Source organism: Mustelus asterias, chromosome 5 (assembly GCF_964213995.1).
Source record: "Mustelus asterias chromosome 5, sMusAst1.hap1.1, whole genome shotgun sequence".
Lineage (NCBI taxonomy): Eukaryota > Metazoa > Chordata > Chondrichthyes > Carcharhiniformes > Triakidae > Mustelus > Mustelus asterias.
The window spans coordinates 140,724,933-140,738,541 of NC_135805.1; the positions used below are offsets into that span (position 1 = coordinate 140,724,933).

At 45.3% G+C, this 13,609-nt stretch overlaps 1 protein-coding gene across 2 annotated transcripts in view; it reads right to left on the reverse strand.

The window, feature by feature from the left end:
* LOC144493849 (signal-induced proliferation-associated 1-like protein 2) overlaps positions 1-13,609 on the reverse strand; it is a 490,731-nt gene that overhangs the window by 48,571 nt on the left and 428,551 nt on the right. For both annotated transcript variants that reach the window (XM_078213418.1, XM_078213417.1), the window contains one exon: positions 10,066-10,197. In XM_078213418.1, the coding sequence (XP_078069544.1) occupies positions 10,066-10,197 (132 nt within the window). The remainder of the gene's footprint in view (positions 1-10,065; positions 10,198-13,609) is intronic.

Here is a 13,609-nt window from a genome sequence, read left to right on the forward strand (position 1 = left end):
TTACAAGATGTTGAGAGGTCTGGATAGGGTAGACTCTCAGAGGCTATTTCCAAGGGCTGAAATGGTTGCTACGAGAGGACACAGGTTTAAGGTGCTGGGGGGTAGGTACAGAGGAGATGTCAGGGGTAAGTTTTTCACTCAGAGGGTGGTGGGTGAGTGGAATCGGCTGACGTCGGTGGTGGTGGAGGCAAACTCGTTGGGGTCTTTTAAGAGACTTCTGGATGAGTACATGGGATTTAATGGGATTGAGGGCTATAGATAGGCCTAGAGGTGGGGATGTGATCGGCGCAACCTGTGGGCCGAAGGGCCTGTTTGTGCTGTGGCTTTCTATGTTCTATGTTCAGAGCTCTGCGGAACACCACTAGTCACAGGCCTCCAGCCGGAAAAAGACCCTTCCACTACCACCCTCTGTCTTCTGTGACCAAGCCAGTTCTCCACCCATCTAGCCACCTCCCACTTTATCCCATGAGATCCAACCTTTTTCACCAGCCTACCATGAGGGACTTTGTCAAACGCTTTACTAAAGTCCATATAGACGACATCCACGGCCCTTCCCTCGTCAACCATTCTGGTCACTTCTTCAAAAAACTCTACCAGGTTAGTGAGGCATGACCTCCCTCTCACAAAACCATGCTGACTATCGTTAATGAGTTTATTCCTTTCTAAATGCGCATACATCCTATCTCTAAGAATCTTCTCCAACAACTTCCCCACCACGGACGTCAAGCTCACCGGCCTATAATTACCCGGGTTATCCTTCCTACCCTTCTTAAATAACGGGACCACATTAGCTATCCTCCAATCCTCTGGGACCTCACCTGCGTCCAGTGACGAGACAAAGATTTGCGTCAGAGGCCCAGCGATTTCATCTCTCGTCTCCCTGAGCAGCGTTGGATAGATTCCATCAGGCCCTGGGGATTTGTCAGTCTTTAAATTCTCTAACAAACCTAACACTTCCTCCTTTGTAATGGAGATTTTCTCCAACGGTTCAACACTCCCCTCCGAGACACTCCCAGTCAACACATCCCTCTCCTTTGTGAATACCGACGCAAAGTATTCATTTCGGATCTCCCCTACTTCTTTGGGCTCCAAGCATAATTCCCCACTTCTGTCCCTGAGAGGTCTGATTTTTTCCCTGACAACCCTTTTGTTCCTAACGTATGAATAAAATGCCTTGGGATTCTCCTTAATCCTGTCTGCCAAGAACATTTCGTGACCCCTTTTTGCTCTTCTAATTCCCCGTTTGAGTTCTTTCCTACTTTCTTTGTTCTCCTCCAGAGCTCCCTCCGTTTTTAGCTGCCTGGACCTACCATACGCCTCTCTTTTCTTTTTGACCAGTCCCTCAATTTCCCTGGTTATCCACGGTTCTCGAATCCTACCCTTCCTATCCTTTTTAACAGGCACATGCCTGTCCTGTAGCCCTAACAACTGTTCCTTAAAAGACTCCCACATGCCAGATGTGGATTTACCCTCAAACAGCCTCTCCCAATCAAGAGCTGCCAATTTCTGCCTAATCCCACTAAAGTTAGCCTTCCCCCAATCCAACACCTTAACCTTGGGACACCACTCATCCTTTTCCATCACTATCCTAAAGCTAACAGAATTGTGGTCACTATTTGCCACATGTTCCCCTACCGAAACTTTGAAGACCTGACCGGGCTCATTCCCCAGTACGAGGTCCAGTATAGCCCCCTCTCTAGTCGGGCTATCTACATATTGTTCCAAAGAACCCTCCTGTACGCATTTTACAAATTCCTCCCCATTCAGAGTCCCTGCTCTCAGCGATTTCCAGTCTATACCAGGGAAATTGAAGTCTCCCACGACAACAACCCTATTTTTCCTGCACCTATCCAGTATCTCCTGACATATCCATTCTTCCACTTCCCTTGGGCTGTTGGGGGGCCTGTAGTACACCCCCAACATAGTGACTACGCCCTTCCTGTTTCTAAGCTCCACCCAGAGTGACTCGTTACACGACCCCTCTGAATTGTCCTCCCTCTGCACCGCTGTAATATGCAGCCTGGTGAGGAGGGGTAGAGTTGTTCCCCACTTCTTGGGAATCCTGGGCTCAACAGAGGAACGCATCAGCAGAAATGGAGGGATGTTTGGGAAGCCACTCCCCTGCTCTTGATAATGACACCCCACTTCCTAGCCTTCCTGACTGACCCTGGCAATCACACCCAATTTACTTGCACTTCAGGGCTCCAGTGATGTTCCACTGCAGTACCAGCAGTGGCCATTGATGCCGGCACTGGAAAGCTGCTGGTCCTTGATTGGCCCGTAGCTCTCAGTGGCAGGATAAGCACCCTACATTGGGAAGACCAGCTGGAATTTGCCCCTGGTGGAACTGGGAACCACAAAGGCAGACAGTGGATCACAAAATTGGAACTTAATCCCAATAGGGCTTCTGGAAATTACCATAGGTTGGTTGCTGCCAGTTCTCCATCCACTGGAAGGACCCTCTGCTGCAACCATTAAAATCCACCCATTAAATTTATATTGCCTTCCCTCATTCCTTCTGCCAAAATGCATTACCTCACACATCCCTGTATTAATTTTAATCTGCCACTAGTCTGCCCATTCTGTTTATCATCAGCAAATTTTGAGATTTTATTCTGGATTCCAATATTCATGTAATTTACATTCATATCAGAAACGTGGTCCTACCCTTGACTTTTGGTAACACTGCTGTCTACCATCCTCCAATCCAAAACTAACTACCTGTATTTACCACAACTGTTTTCTGTGAATATTTATACAAGTTGACACTGAACTCAGATTCCAAAAAGTTCAATTTTGTTAACCTTTTTTGTTAGTCTTTATGTAGTATTATTTGAGGAATTGTAAATGGAGCTAACACTGTGAAATCATCAGTGAACAGTCCCCACTATCACAGAAATTAATCTTCAACCAATTTGGTTCACTCCATGCAATACACTGAAGCTTCTGGCAGTCCCAATTTGACAAGTGGACTCTGCCCCCTCTTCAGATGGATTAAAAAGTTTGCCTTTGAATTCGCTGCAGATACATAGACATAGAAGTGATCTGATTTAGGCCTTCAAAATATTTATGGACGTGGACGGCATGCAAGACAATAAATTGTTCTTGGATAATAAAAGCAAAATCCTGGAGGCTTGAAATGAAAACAAGTCCCAGGAAACCTCAGGTCTTTGGAACTCAAGACTGTTTTGGGTATGGGGTTGGGAAGAGCTAGGGGCCTTCCATTTATATTGAAGGGGCAGAACATGAGGCAGGATTATTTTTTCTCAGAACAAAATCAGCCACTGGAACATTGTAATGGTTGGAAGTGAGAGTTCGCTCCATGCCCTACTTTAAGGTTGTGATGTATGTATATAATATATGTATAATATATAGATCTCGTATGTTGGGGTGCGGACTCCCTCTTTAAGAGTACGAGTCAGGTAACCCCTAGGCTATTAGCTCCACCCGGTGTGGGTCCCGGTGGGCTGTCTTAGACCTGACTGTGAGTGTGTGCAGACCTTCAATACACAGCTCTCAGTATTGAAGTATTCAAGCCTATCTTGTGATTCTTTATGCCCCTCAGTCCACAAGGGCATACACAATAACTGATGACGAGGCGGTGTCATGGCCTACGCATGGTTTTGGGCCTAGACTTGTGTGGGAGTAGCTGCCGAGGGGACTTGGGCTGCAGGCAGCGGAGGGAGGAGGCTCTGGGCCCACATGTTTGGCAGGACAGAAAATCAGAATGGCTGCCAAAGGGTTTCTTGCTGTTTCACCGTTTTGGTGGGCTTTTGAATGGTTGGGGCTGCTGCCATTGGGTTTATTCAGCTAACTGAGTCACCTAAAGCCTCAGTGTTGAGACGGATTGTAGCCCAATTTAACTCTCTGAGTTCGGCCTACCTAGTGTACTGAAACACTTGGGAGTGTGTGAGGTCATCTAGCATCTGTAAAATATCTGACAGCTATTCATCGCAGATGCCTACAACAACACGATCACGAATAACTTTCAATTCACCATATCCTCAAGAACTGGCTAGGTGATACAAGGTCAGTAAGAAACAAATCAACAGATTCCCCTGGTCTTTTGATCTCTGAGTAAGTTGCGCTTATGCGATCACAAGGTTTCATTTCGGACTAAAATACACGTTGAATACTTTTAGGATAGTTTCGAAGTCTGTAGAGGTTTCTTCTACCCCTTCTCAAGACAGATGCTACAGCGTAGAGGAATGAACTAACCTGATGCTTCTGCTCTTTGGCATGCAAATGTTTCAGTCCGATGCTGCTTGACACCTTAGGAAGTGTTTCTGCCTCAACTCCTACTATTGGCCTCTCTGTGGGTGCTCAAGGTTTTCAAATGGCTGCAAAAAGTGATGTGACCTCCCGACTGGGGCTGGCATCACTAATGATTCTCAGTATGTCTCTCATCAAGAAATATTTTCAAATATGTTTTCAAATTCTTGCTTCCACCAGGTCTTGTCAATTACATTGTTTCTTTTTCCAATTCAGCCAACTCAAGACTACAAGTCCCAACTTTCTTTTATTTTAAACAATTTATCCAAGTAATTATAATTTCAGCAGTCCATTTATCATTCTCTTCAAAATGGGTGCTACTGAAACATGGTTTAGAGTTATGTATTGACAGAGTGCAGAACTGGCCTGTTTCCTTATAAATATATAAAGTTTTTATAAATATATAAAAAGGAATAGAGTGGCTAGAGTGAATGTTGGACCCTTGGAGGACGAGAGGGGGGAGTTAATAGTGGGAAATGAGGATATGGCTGAGTCTTTAAATAAGTTTTTTGTGTCGGTCTTCACGGTGGAGGACACAAATAGTTTGCCAAATATTAACGATAGAGGGTTGGCAGCAGGAGAAATACTTAATACAATTAATGTTACCAGAGAGGCAGTGCTGGGTAGACTAATGGGACTGAAGGTGGATAAGTCCCCGGGTCCGGATGGAATGCATCCCAGGGTATTGAAAGAAATGTCAGAGGTAATAGTGGATGCATTAGTGATTATTTATCAAAACTCGTTGCATTCTGGGGTAGTGCCGGTTGATTGGAAAACGGCTAATGTTACACCGCTGTTTAAAAAAGGAAGGAGACAAAAGGCGGGTAACTATAGGCCGGTCAGCTTAACGTCTGTAGTAGGGAAAATGCTGGAATCCATTATTAAAGAGGAGATAGCAGGGCATCTGGATAGAAATGGTTCGATCAATCAGACGCAGCATGGATTCATGAGGGGAAAGTCGTGCTTGACGAACATGTTGGATTTCTATGAAGATGTGACTAGGGCGGTTGATGGAGGAGAACCGGTGGATGCGGTGTTTTTGGATTTCCAAAAGGCGTTTGGTAAGGTGCCCCATAAAAGGCTACTGAAGAAGATTAGGGCACACGGAGTTGGGGGTAGTGTGTTAAAGTGGATTGGGGACTGGCTATCCGACAGGAAGCAAAGAGTCGGAATAAATGGGTGTTTTTCCGGTTGGAGGAAGGTAACTAGTGGTGTGCCGCAGGGATCGGTACTCGGGCCGCAACTATTTACCATTTATATAGATGATCTGGAGGAGGGGACGGAGTGTAGGGTAACGAAGTTTGCAGACGACACAAAGATAAGTGGAAAAGTGAATCGTGTGGAGGACGGAGAAGACCTGCAGAGAGATTTGGACAGGCTGAGTGAGTGGGCGAGGATATGGCAAATGGAGTATAACGTTGAGAAATGCGAGGTTATACACTTTGGAGGAAATAATAACAAATGGGATTACTATCTCAATGGAAACAAATTAAAACATGCTACCGTGCAAAGGGACCTGGGGGTCCTTGTGCATGAGACGCAAAAGCCCAGTCTGCAGGTACAACAGGTGATCAAGAAGGCAAATGGGATGTTGGCCTATATTGCGAAGGGGATAGAATATAAAAGCAGGGATGTCTTGATGCACCTGTACAGGGCATTGGTGAGGCCGCAGCTGGAATACTGTGTGCAGTATTGGTCCCCTTATATGAGGAAGGATATATTGGCATTGGAAGGAGTGCAGAGAAGGTTCACCAGGTTGATACCGGAGATGAGGGGTTTGGATTATGAGGAGAGGCTGAGGAGATTGGGTTTGTACTCGTTGGAGTTTAGAAGGATGAGGGGGGATCTTATGGAGACTTATAAGATAATGCGGGGGCTGGATAGGGTGGAGGCGGAGAGATTCTTTCCACTTAGTAAGGAAGTTAAAACTAGAGGACACAGCCTCAAAATAAAGGGGGGTCGGTTTAAGACAGAGTTGAGGAGGAACTTCTTCTCCCAGAGGGTGGTGAATCTCTGGAATTCTCTGCCCACTGAGGTGGTGGAGGCTACCTCGCTGAATATGTTTAAAGCGCGGATGGATGGATTCCTGATCGGTAAGGGAATTAAGGGTTATGGGGATCAGGCGGGTAAGTGGTACTGATCCACGTCAGATCAGCCATGATCTTATTGAATGGCGGGGCAGGCTCGAGGGGCTAGATGGCCTACTCCTGCTCCTATTTCTTATGTTCTTATGTTCTTATCTATGAAGTTGAGAAGGTGGCCAATTTCCCCATTAACTGTCACCTGTATTAAACTTACTGCCACAGTCAACCTTGACACAAAACCATGGCAACCCTATTAAAATGGTAGATAGCCATGTGTTGAAACCTCCAGGAATACATTCAATCAATGTTGACCACTCCATTGAGAAATACTGGAAGAGACGTCTTTCACCAGATGGCAAAACAAACTGACCCCAAACCCAAGTGTGAATTTGTCATTTTGGTAGGAAGAATAAGGAGGCCTGCTTGAAAAATAAGAGCCTAAATGGGAAGGAAGAGCAAAGGGATTATAGGAGTGCAAATATTATTAAACTTCATTAAACAAACAAATTGAGCAACTCAAAATGGCGTATTTACAAGGTGCTATGGGCGATCAGCAGAATTATATTAAACTACAATCTACAACCTCATGGCCCGGCATATGTCCCACTCTACCATTACCATCAAGTTGGGGAATCAAATCGAGTTCAGTGATGAGTGGAGGACATGCTGGGGCAGCACTAGGCATATCTAAAAATGAGGTGTCAACCTGGTGAAGTTACAACACAGGACTACTTGCAGTTTCTGCTCAGCGACTCTGCCCTGTCGTGTGTCGTGAAGGCCGCCTTGGAGAATCCTTACCCGAAGATCAGAGGCCGAATGCCCGTGACTGCTGAAGTGCTCCCCCATAGGAAGAGAACAGTCTTGCCTGGTGATTGTCGAGCGGTGTTCATTCATCCGTTGTTGTAGCATCTGCATGGTTTCCCCAATGTACCATGCCTCGGGACATCCTTTCCTGCAGAGTATCAGGTAGACCAAGTTGGCCGAGTTGCAACAGTAGGTACCGTGTACCTGGTAGATGGTGTTCTCACGTGAGATGATGGCATCTGTGTCGATGATCCGGCACGTCTTGCAGAGGTTGCTGTGGCAGGGTTGTGTGATCATAGAAATCATAGAAACCCTACAGTGCAGAAGGAGGCCATTCGGCCCATCGAGTCTGCACCGACCACAATCCCACCCAGGCCCTACCCCCACATATTTTACTCACTAATCCCTCTAACCTACACATCCCAGGACTCTAAGGGGCAATTTTTAACCTGGCCAATCAACCTAACCCGCACATCTTTGGACTGTGGGAGGAAACCGGAGCACCCGGAGGAAACCCACGCAGACACGAGGAGAATGTGCAAACTCCACACAGACAGTGACCCGAGCCGGGAATCGAACCCGGGACCCTGGAGCTGTGAAGCAGCAGTGCTAACCACTGTGCTATCGTGCCGCTGTGCTATCGTAACCACTGTGCTATCGTGGTCACTGTTCTCCTGAAGGCTGGGTAGTTTGCTGCGGACAATGGTCTGTTTGAGGTTGTGCGGTTGTTTGAAGGCAAGAAGTGGGGGTGTGGGGATGGCTTTGGCGAGATGTTTGTCTTCATCAATGACATGTTGAAGGCTCCGGAGATGCCGTAGCTTCTTGTCATGCCGTAGCTTCTTGAAGTTGTAACATCACCAGGTTGACACCTCATTTTTAGATATGCCTAGTGCTGCCCCAGCATGTCCTTCACTTATCATTGAACTCGATTTGATTCCCCAACTTGATGGTAATGGTAGAGTGGGACATATTACCAAATAAACCTGGTGTACTTTAACCTGGTGTTGTTAAAACTCTTACTGTCTAGAACACTACCCCGAGGAACTCATGCAGGGATGTCCTGGCCTGATATGAATGACTCCCAACAACCACAACCATCTTTCTTCGTGCTAGATATTACTTCCGCACACATGAGAACGGCCTGAACCTGGATCTTGGGTTCATGTCACACTATCGGTAACCCCCACAGCTTGCCTGGACCTGCAGAATCTCACTGGCTGTCCTGTCTGGAGACAATACACATTTCTTTAACCTGTGCCAAATGCTCTCTCCACTCGCATTGTCTGTATCTTTAAGACTTGATTAGCTGTAAAGATTCTCATTCTAATCAGTATTCTGTAACTTGAGTTTGTGTCTCTGTATGCCTTGTTTATGAGCAGATATCCATTCCATCTGACAAAGGAGCAGCGCTCCGAAAGCTAATGGCATTTGCTACCAAATAAACCTGTTGGACTTTAGCCTGGTGTTGTTAAAACTCTTACTGTGTTTACCCCAGTCCAACACCGGCATCTCCACATAGTGTTCTAGACACAGCCATCTTCAACTTCTGCATCAATGACATTCCCTCCAGCAGAACTGGGCATGTTTGCTGATTGCACAATGGTTAGCACCATTTCTGACTTCTCAGATACTGATGCAGTCCATGCCGATATGCAGCAAGACCCTGGACAACATTCAGGCTAGGATTGATAAGGAACATGTAACAAGAGAGAATCTAACCAGCTCCTTATGACATTCAATGGTATTACCATTGCTGAATCCCCCACTATCAACATCCTGGGAGTCACCAATGACCAGAAATTGAGCTATAATATACCAGCATTATATTGGGCGGCACGGTAGCACAGTGGTTAGCACTGCTGCTTCACAGCTCCAGGGTCCCGGGTTCAATTCCCGGCTCGGGTCACTGTCTGTGTGGAGTTTGCACATTCTCCTCGTGTCTGCGTGGGTTTCCTCTGGGTGGTCCGGTTTCCTCCCACAGTCCAAAGATGTGCGGGTTAGGTTGATTGGCCAGGTTAAAAATTGCCCCTTAGATACCTGAGATGCGTAGGTTAGAGGGATTAGCGGGTAAATATGTGAGGGTAGGGCCTAGGTGGGATTGTGGTCGGTGCAGACTCGATGGGCCGAATGGCCTCCTTCTGCACTGTAGGGATTCTATTCTATGATTCTATTCTATATAATATAAATACCGCATCTACAAAAGCAGTTCAGAAGCTAGGAATTCTGCAGTGAGTAACTCACTTCCTAACTCCCCAAAGCTTGTCCACTTTCTACAAGGCACAAGTCAGGAGTGTGATGGAATACTCTATTTGTCTGGATGAGTGCAGCTCCAACAACACAATAAGTTTTACATCTTTCAGGGCAAAGCAGCCTGCTTTATTTGCACCCCATCCACCACTTTAAACATTCACTTCCTCCACACCAATGCAGTCTACAAGTTGCACTGCAGCAACTTACCATGTCTCCTTTGAAACAAAATTGAAATTCAAACTGAAGACCCCTGGCTGAGACTTGAATACTAGAGAACTTCAGACTTCTACAGTAGAACATTCTTTCAATTAATTTGCATTTGAAATCAGTTTGATAAACTGGCTTCTCGCATTCTAATTTGATCCTCTAATTTAAAAGTTGTGATACTGCAAAAACCTGATGTATAAGTCAGAGTTATGGCAGTATTCTTGGAAACATGGGCAATTTGCATATAATTCAAACTGTACGTACCTTCTAAACTGGGCTCTATATCCTTTCCATGTAACTTTCACTCAACCATAAACAAACACTTTTTTTTTACTACAATTTGTAGAACAACAAATCTATTTAGGCTAGGATGTCATGAATGTCCATTGGCTGAATTAAAGACATGCCCATTTCCACGGAAAGGTATACAGGCGAAATTTCTCTTTACCTTCAAACGCTCGTGCAGCATCTACAAGATTCGACCAGTCTAAGCCAGAAGCAGTATCTGGGAGAGGCATCAAGCCAGGGTCGGTGAACCTTGACTTGTCCACTAAAGATCCATCAGAGAACCAGAACTCCGCTATGAGGGTAAAAATTATAATCCGTTATAATATGCATGCAATTTGAATTTTTAAATTAAGATTTGATTTTTTTTTAAAAACAGGCATGCTTCCTGGTGACAGCGACAGTCAGCAGACTCCACCAATGAGCTCTGACCCTGGAACAGCAGTAGTTTTCTGCACCCCTCTATTTGAACAGTGGGCATATCACAATTTGTTTTATCACACACTGCAGGGTACGTCATTGTTCATTTATAAGCCATTACTTTATTATTGTTTTCTCCGGAGTGGGGAGTTCAGCCAGGCAGATGGTAGCTGGTTTGACTTGTAGAGCTGCCCTATCAATGGACATAAAGATGGGGGTGAGCTAGAAGTCTTTTCTTTCTTGTTTAATGTTCCTGGACCGGACCTCCAAGTTTCTTGGCATGATCTGGTTAGTTTGTTTAAAGTAGATAAAGTTTGAGATTTAAGATACTGCCTAGAGACTAAAGCCACAAGGTTTCACAGGATTTGAACAAACAAAAGTAAGCTTTACTATATAAGATCAGAAAGATAAAAGAATTTACAATATCTATCTTGTATCTCATAGTAATCCTTAATGTGAATTAAGAGGTAAACTGTGGTTGAATACACTACACTGTACAATAAATAGCAGATGTGACAAAACAGATTTCTCAACAATCCATCCAGACATCAGTCAACTAATCTCTTCAGGGATTCTAGTCTTCAGCTTTGAAGGCCTTGCCTTGGAATTCTCTCCAGTTGCTCCAACACTGACTGCAGACAGGGAACTGGAACATTAATGCTCCAAAGGGGTACCTTCACCTCAACTACAACAGCACGGAGTCACCAACTTTCTGCTGCCTCCTTCATTTACCAGGGTTTCTCCTGAGCGTTCTGTTGTAAGATGTTTGTAGTTTGGTAGTTAGGTCTCAAGAACAGTTTCTGAGTCTAGCATAGTTTAACAGTAAGTGCTAATTGACTGCACATTACTATGTACATACATGCAGAATTAGGTCGAAGCTAGGATCTGTCTTCCTGCTTGCCTCATCTCTGTGCAGTCCAAAACAGCCCTCCAGACCCAGGTCATGTGTTTCTTTACCCAGTCCCACATAAACCCATTCTATGCCAGACATTTTTCTATGCCATGACCTTTTCAGTCATTCTGTCAACACATTTATCAGTGGACTAGCAGTTGAAAAAAAACTAACAGGGAATGCTAAAGGTTAAAGCAAGTATCCTGACTTTTGCCTATTTACTCAACATCACGGAACTTATCTTAAAAATGAAATGAGATGAGTAAAGCAGCAACAAAATGAATTGATACTGGTCAAGAACAGAAATAGGAACAGGAGTAGACTGTACGCCCCTTGGAGCCTGCTGTATTATTCAAAATGACTTGATCATTGGCCTTCAGTCCACTTTCCTACCCTTAATTCCCTGAGAAGCCAAAAATCCATCTATCTCAGTCTTAAACATATTCAATGATGGAGCATTCAGAACCTTTGACGGTAGAGAGTTCCAAAGATTCACAACACTTGGATCAAGAAATTTCTTCTCATCTCTGTCCTAAATAATTAGCCCTTATCAGAGTGTGTGATAGACACTAGTTACAGGGAGGTTGTCACACCACAGGTTCATTCAAGTAGATGGGTGACTACCAGGACAGGCAGGCAGGTAGTGCAGAAGTCTCCTGTGGCTATTCCCCTTTCAAACAGGTATACCGTTGAGGGGGATAGCCTCTCAGGGGAAAATACCAGCAGCAGCCAGGCCTGTGGCACGACACCTAGTTCCACTGTAGGGCAGGGTTGGGCAAAGAGCAAGTGAGCAGTAGTAATAGGGGACTCGCTAGTCAGAGGCACAGACAGGCATCTCTGCGGCCGCGATCAAGACTCCAGGATGGTGTGTTGCCTCCCTGGTGCCAGGGTCAAGGATGTTTCTGAGCAGTTGCAGGACATTCTTAAGGGGAAGGGTGAGCAGCCAGAGGTTGTTGTATACATTGGTACCAACGACATAGGTCGGAAAAGGGATGAGGTCCTTAAGTGTGAATATAGAGAGTTAGGCAGAAGGCTAAAGTGCAGGACCTCGAAGGTAATAATTTCTGGACTACTACTGCTGCCACGTGCTTTTGAGAGTAGGGATAGGAAGATTAGACAGATGAATGTGTGGCTTGAGAGCTGATGCAGGGGGCAAGGATTTAGATTTGTGCATCATTGGGATCTCTTCTGGGGCAGGGTTAACCTGTTCAAGAGGGACGAGTTACACCTGAACTGGAGGGGGCTAATATCCTGGCGGGGAGATTGCTGTAGCCACTTGGGAGAGTTTAAGCTACTTTGGCAGGGGGGGGTGGGACCCAAAGCAGAAGGGAGACAGAAGAGAAGGTTGAGGACAGCAGAGAAGAGCACACTAAATAGTAACGGCAGTGTCAATAATCCTAGTACTAGACAGGTCAGGCACAAGCAGGGCAAAGAGCAAGGGAAGTCCAGATTAAACTGCAGTGTCAATAATCCTAGTACTAGACAGGTCAGGCACAAGCAGGGCAAAGAGCAAGGGAAGTCCAGATTAAACTGCATTTATTTCAATGCAAGAGACCTGACAGGGAAGGTAGATGAATTCAAGGAATGGATGGCTACATGGGACTGGGATATTATAGCTATTACTGAAACATGGCTAAGGGAGGGACAGGACTGGCAGTTCTGGCAGGGTACAGAATCTATAGGAAAGATAGAGGAGGAGGTAAGAGAGGAGGGGGAGTTGCACTTTTGATTAGGGAAAACATCACGGCAGTACTGAGAAGGCAGATTTCTGAGGGTTCGCCCGCTGAGTCCATATGGGTAGAACTGAAAAATAAGAAGGGGGAGATCACTTTGATAGGATTGTACTATAGGCCCCCAAATAGTCAGCGGGAAATTGAGGGGCAGTAGATCACTGTCAGTAGGGGAACATTTAGGAGACAGTGACCATTGTATTATAAGGTTTAGGATGATGACAGAAGAGAAAAATAGGCAATCCAGTGTAAAAGTAATTAACTGGGGGGGGGGCTGCCTTCAATGGGACAGGAACAGAGTTGGACTGGTTGGACTGGTTAGACTGGAACAAAAGGTTGGTGAGAACAACTGGAGCTGAACGGTGGGCTCCCTTCAAAACAGAAATGGTCCAGATAGTTTCTTAAAAGGAAAAGGGCAGGGCAAACAAACCCAGAGCTCCACAGATAAAAAAGAAGATAGACATTAAGATAAGGAAGAAAAAGCGTGCATATGAAAGATGTCAGTAGAAAATACAGCTGAGAACCAAGAGGAATACAGAAGGTATGGAGAGGCAGTTAAAAACACATTAGAGCGATGAAGAGGGATTATGAGAAAGACTGACATCAATATAAAGGTGAATCCCAAAGTCTTTTGTAGGCATGTAAGTGGTAAAAAGAGTAGAGCT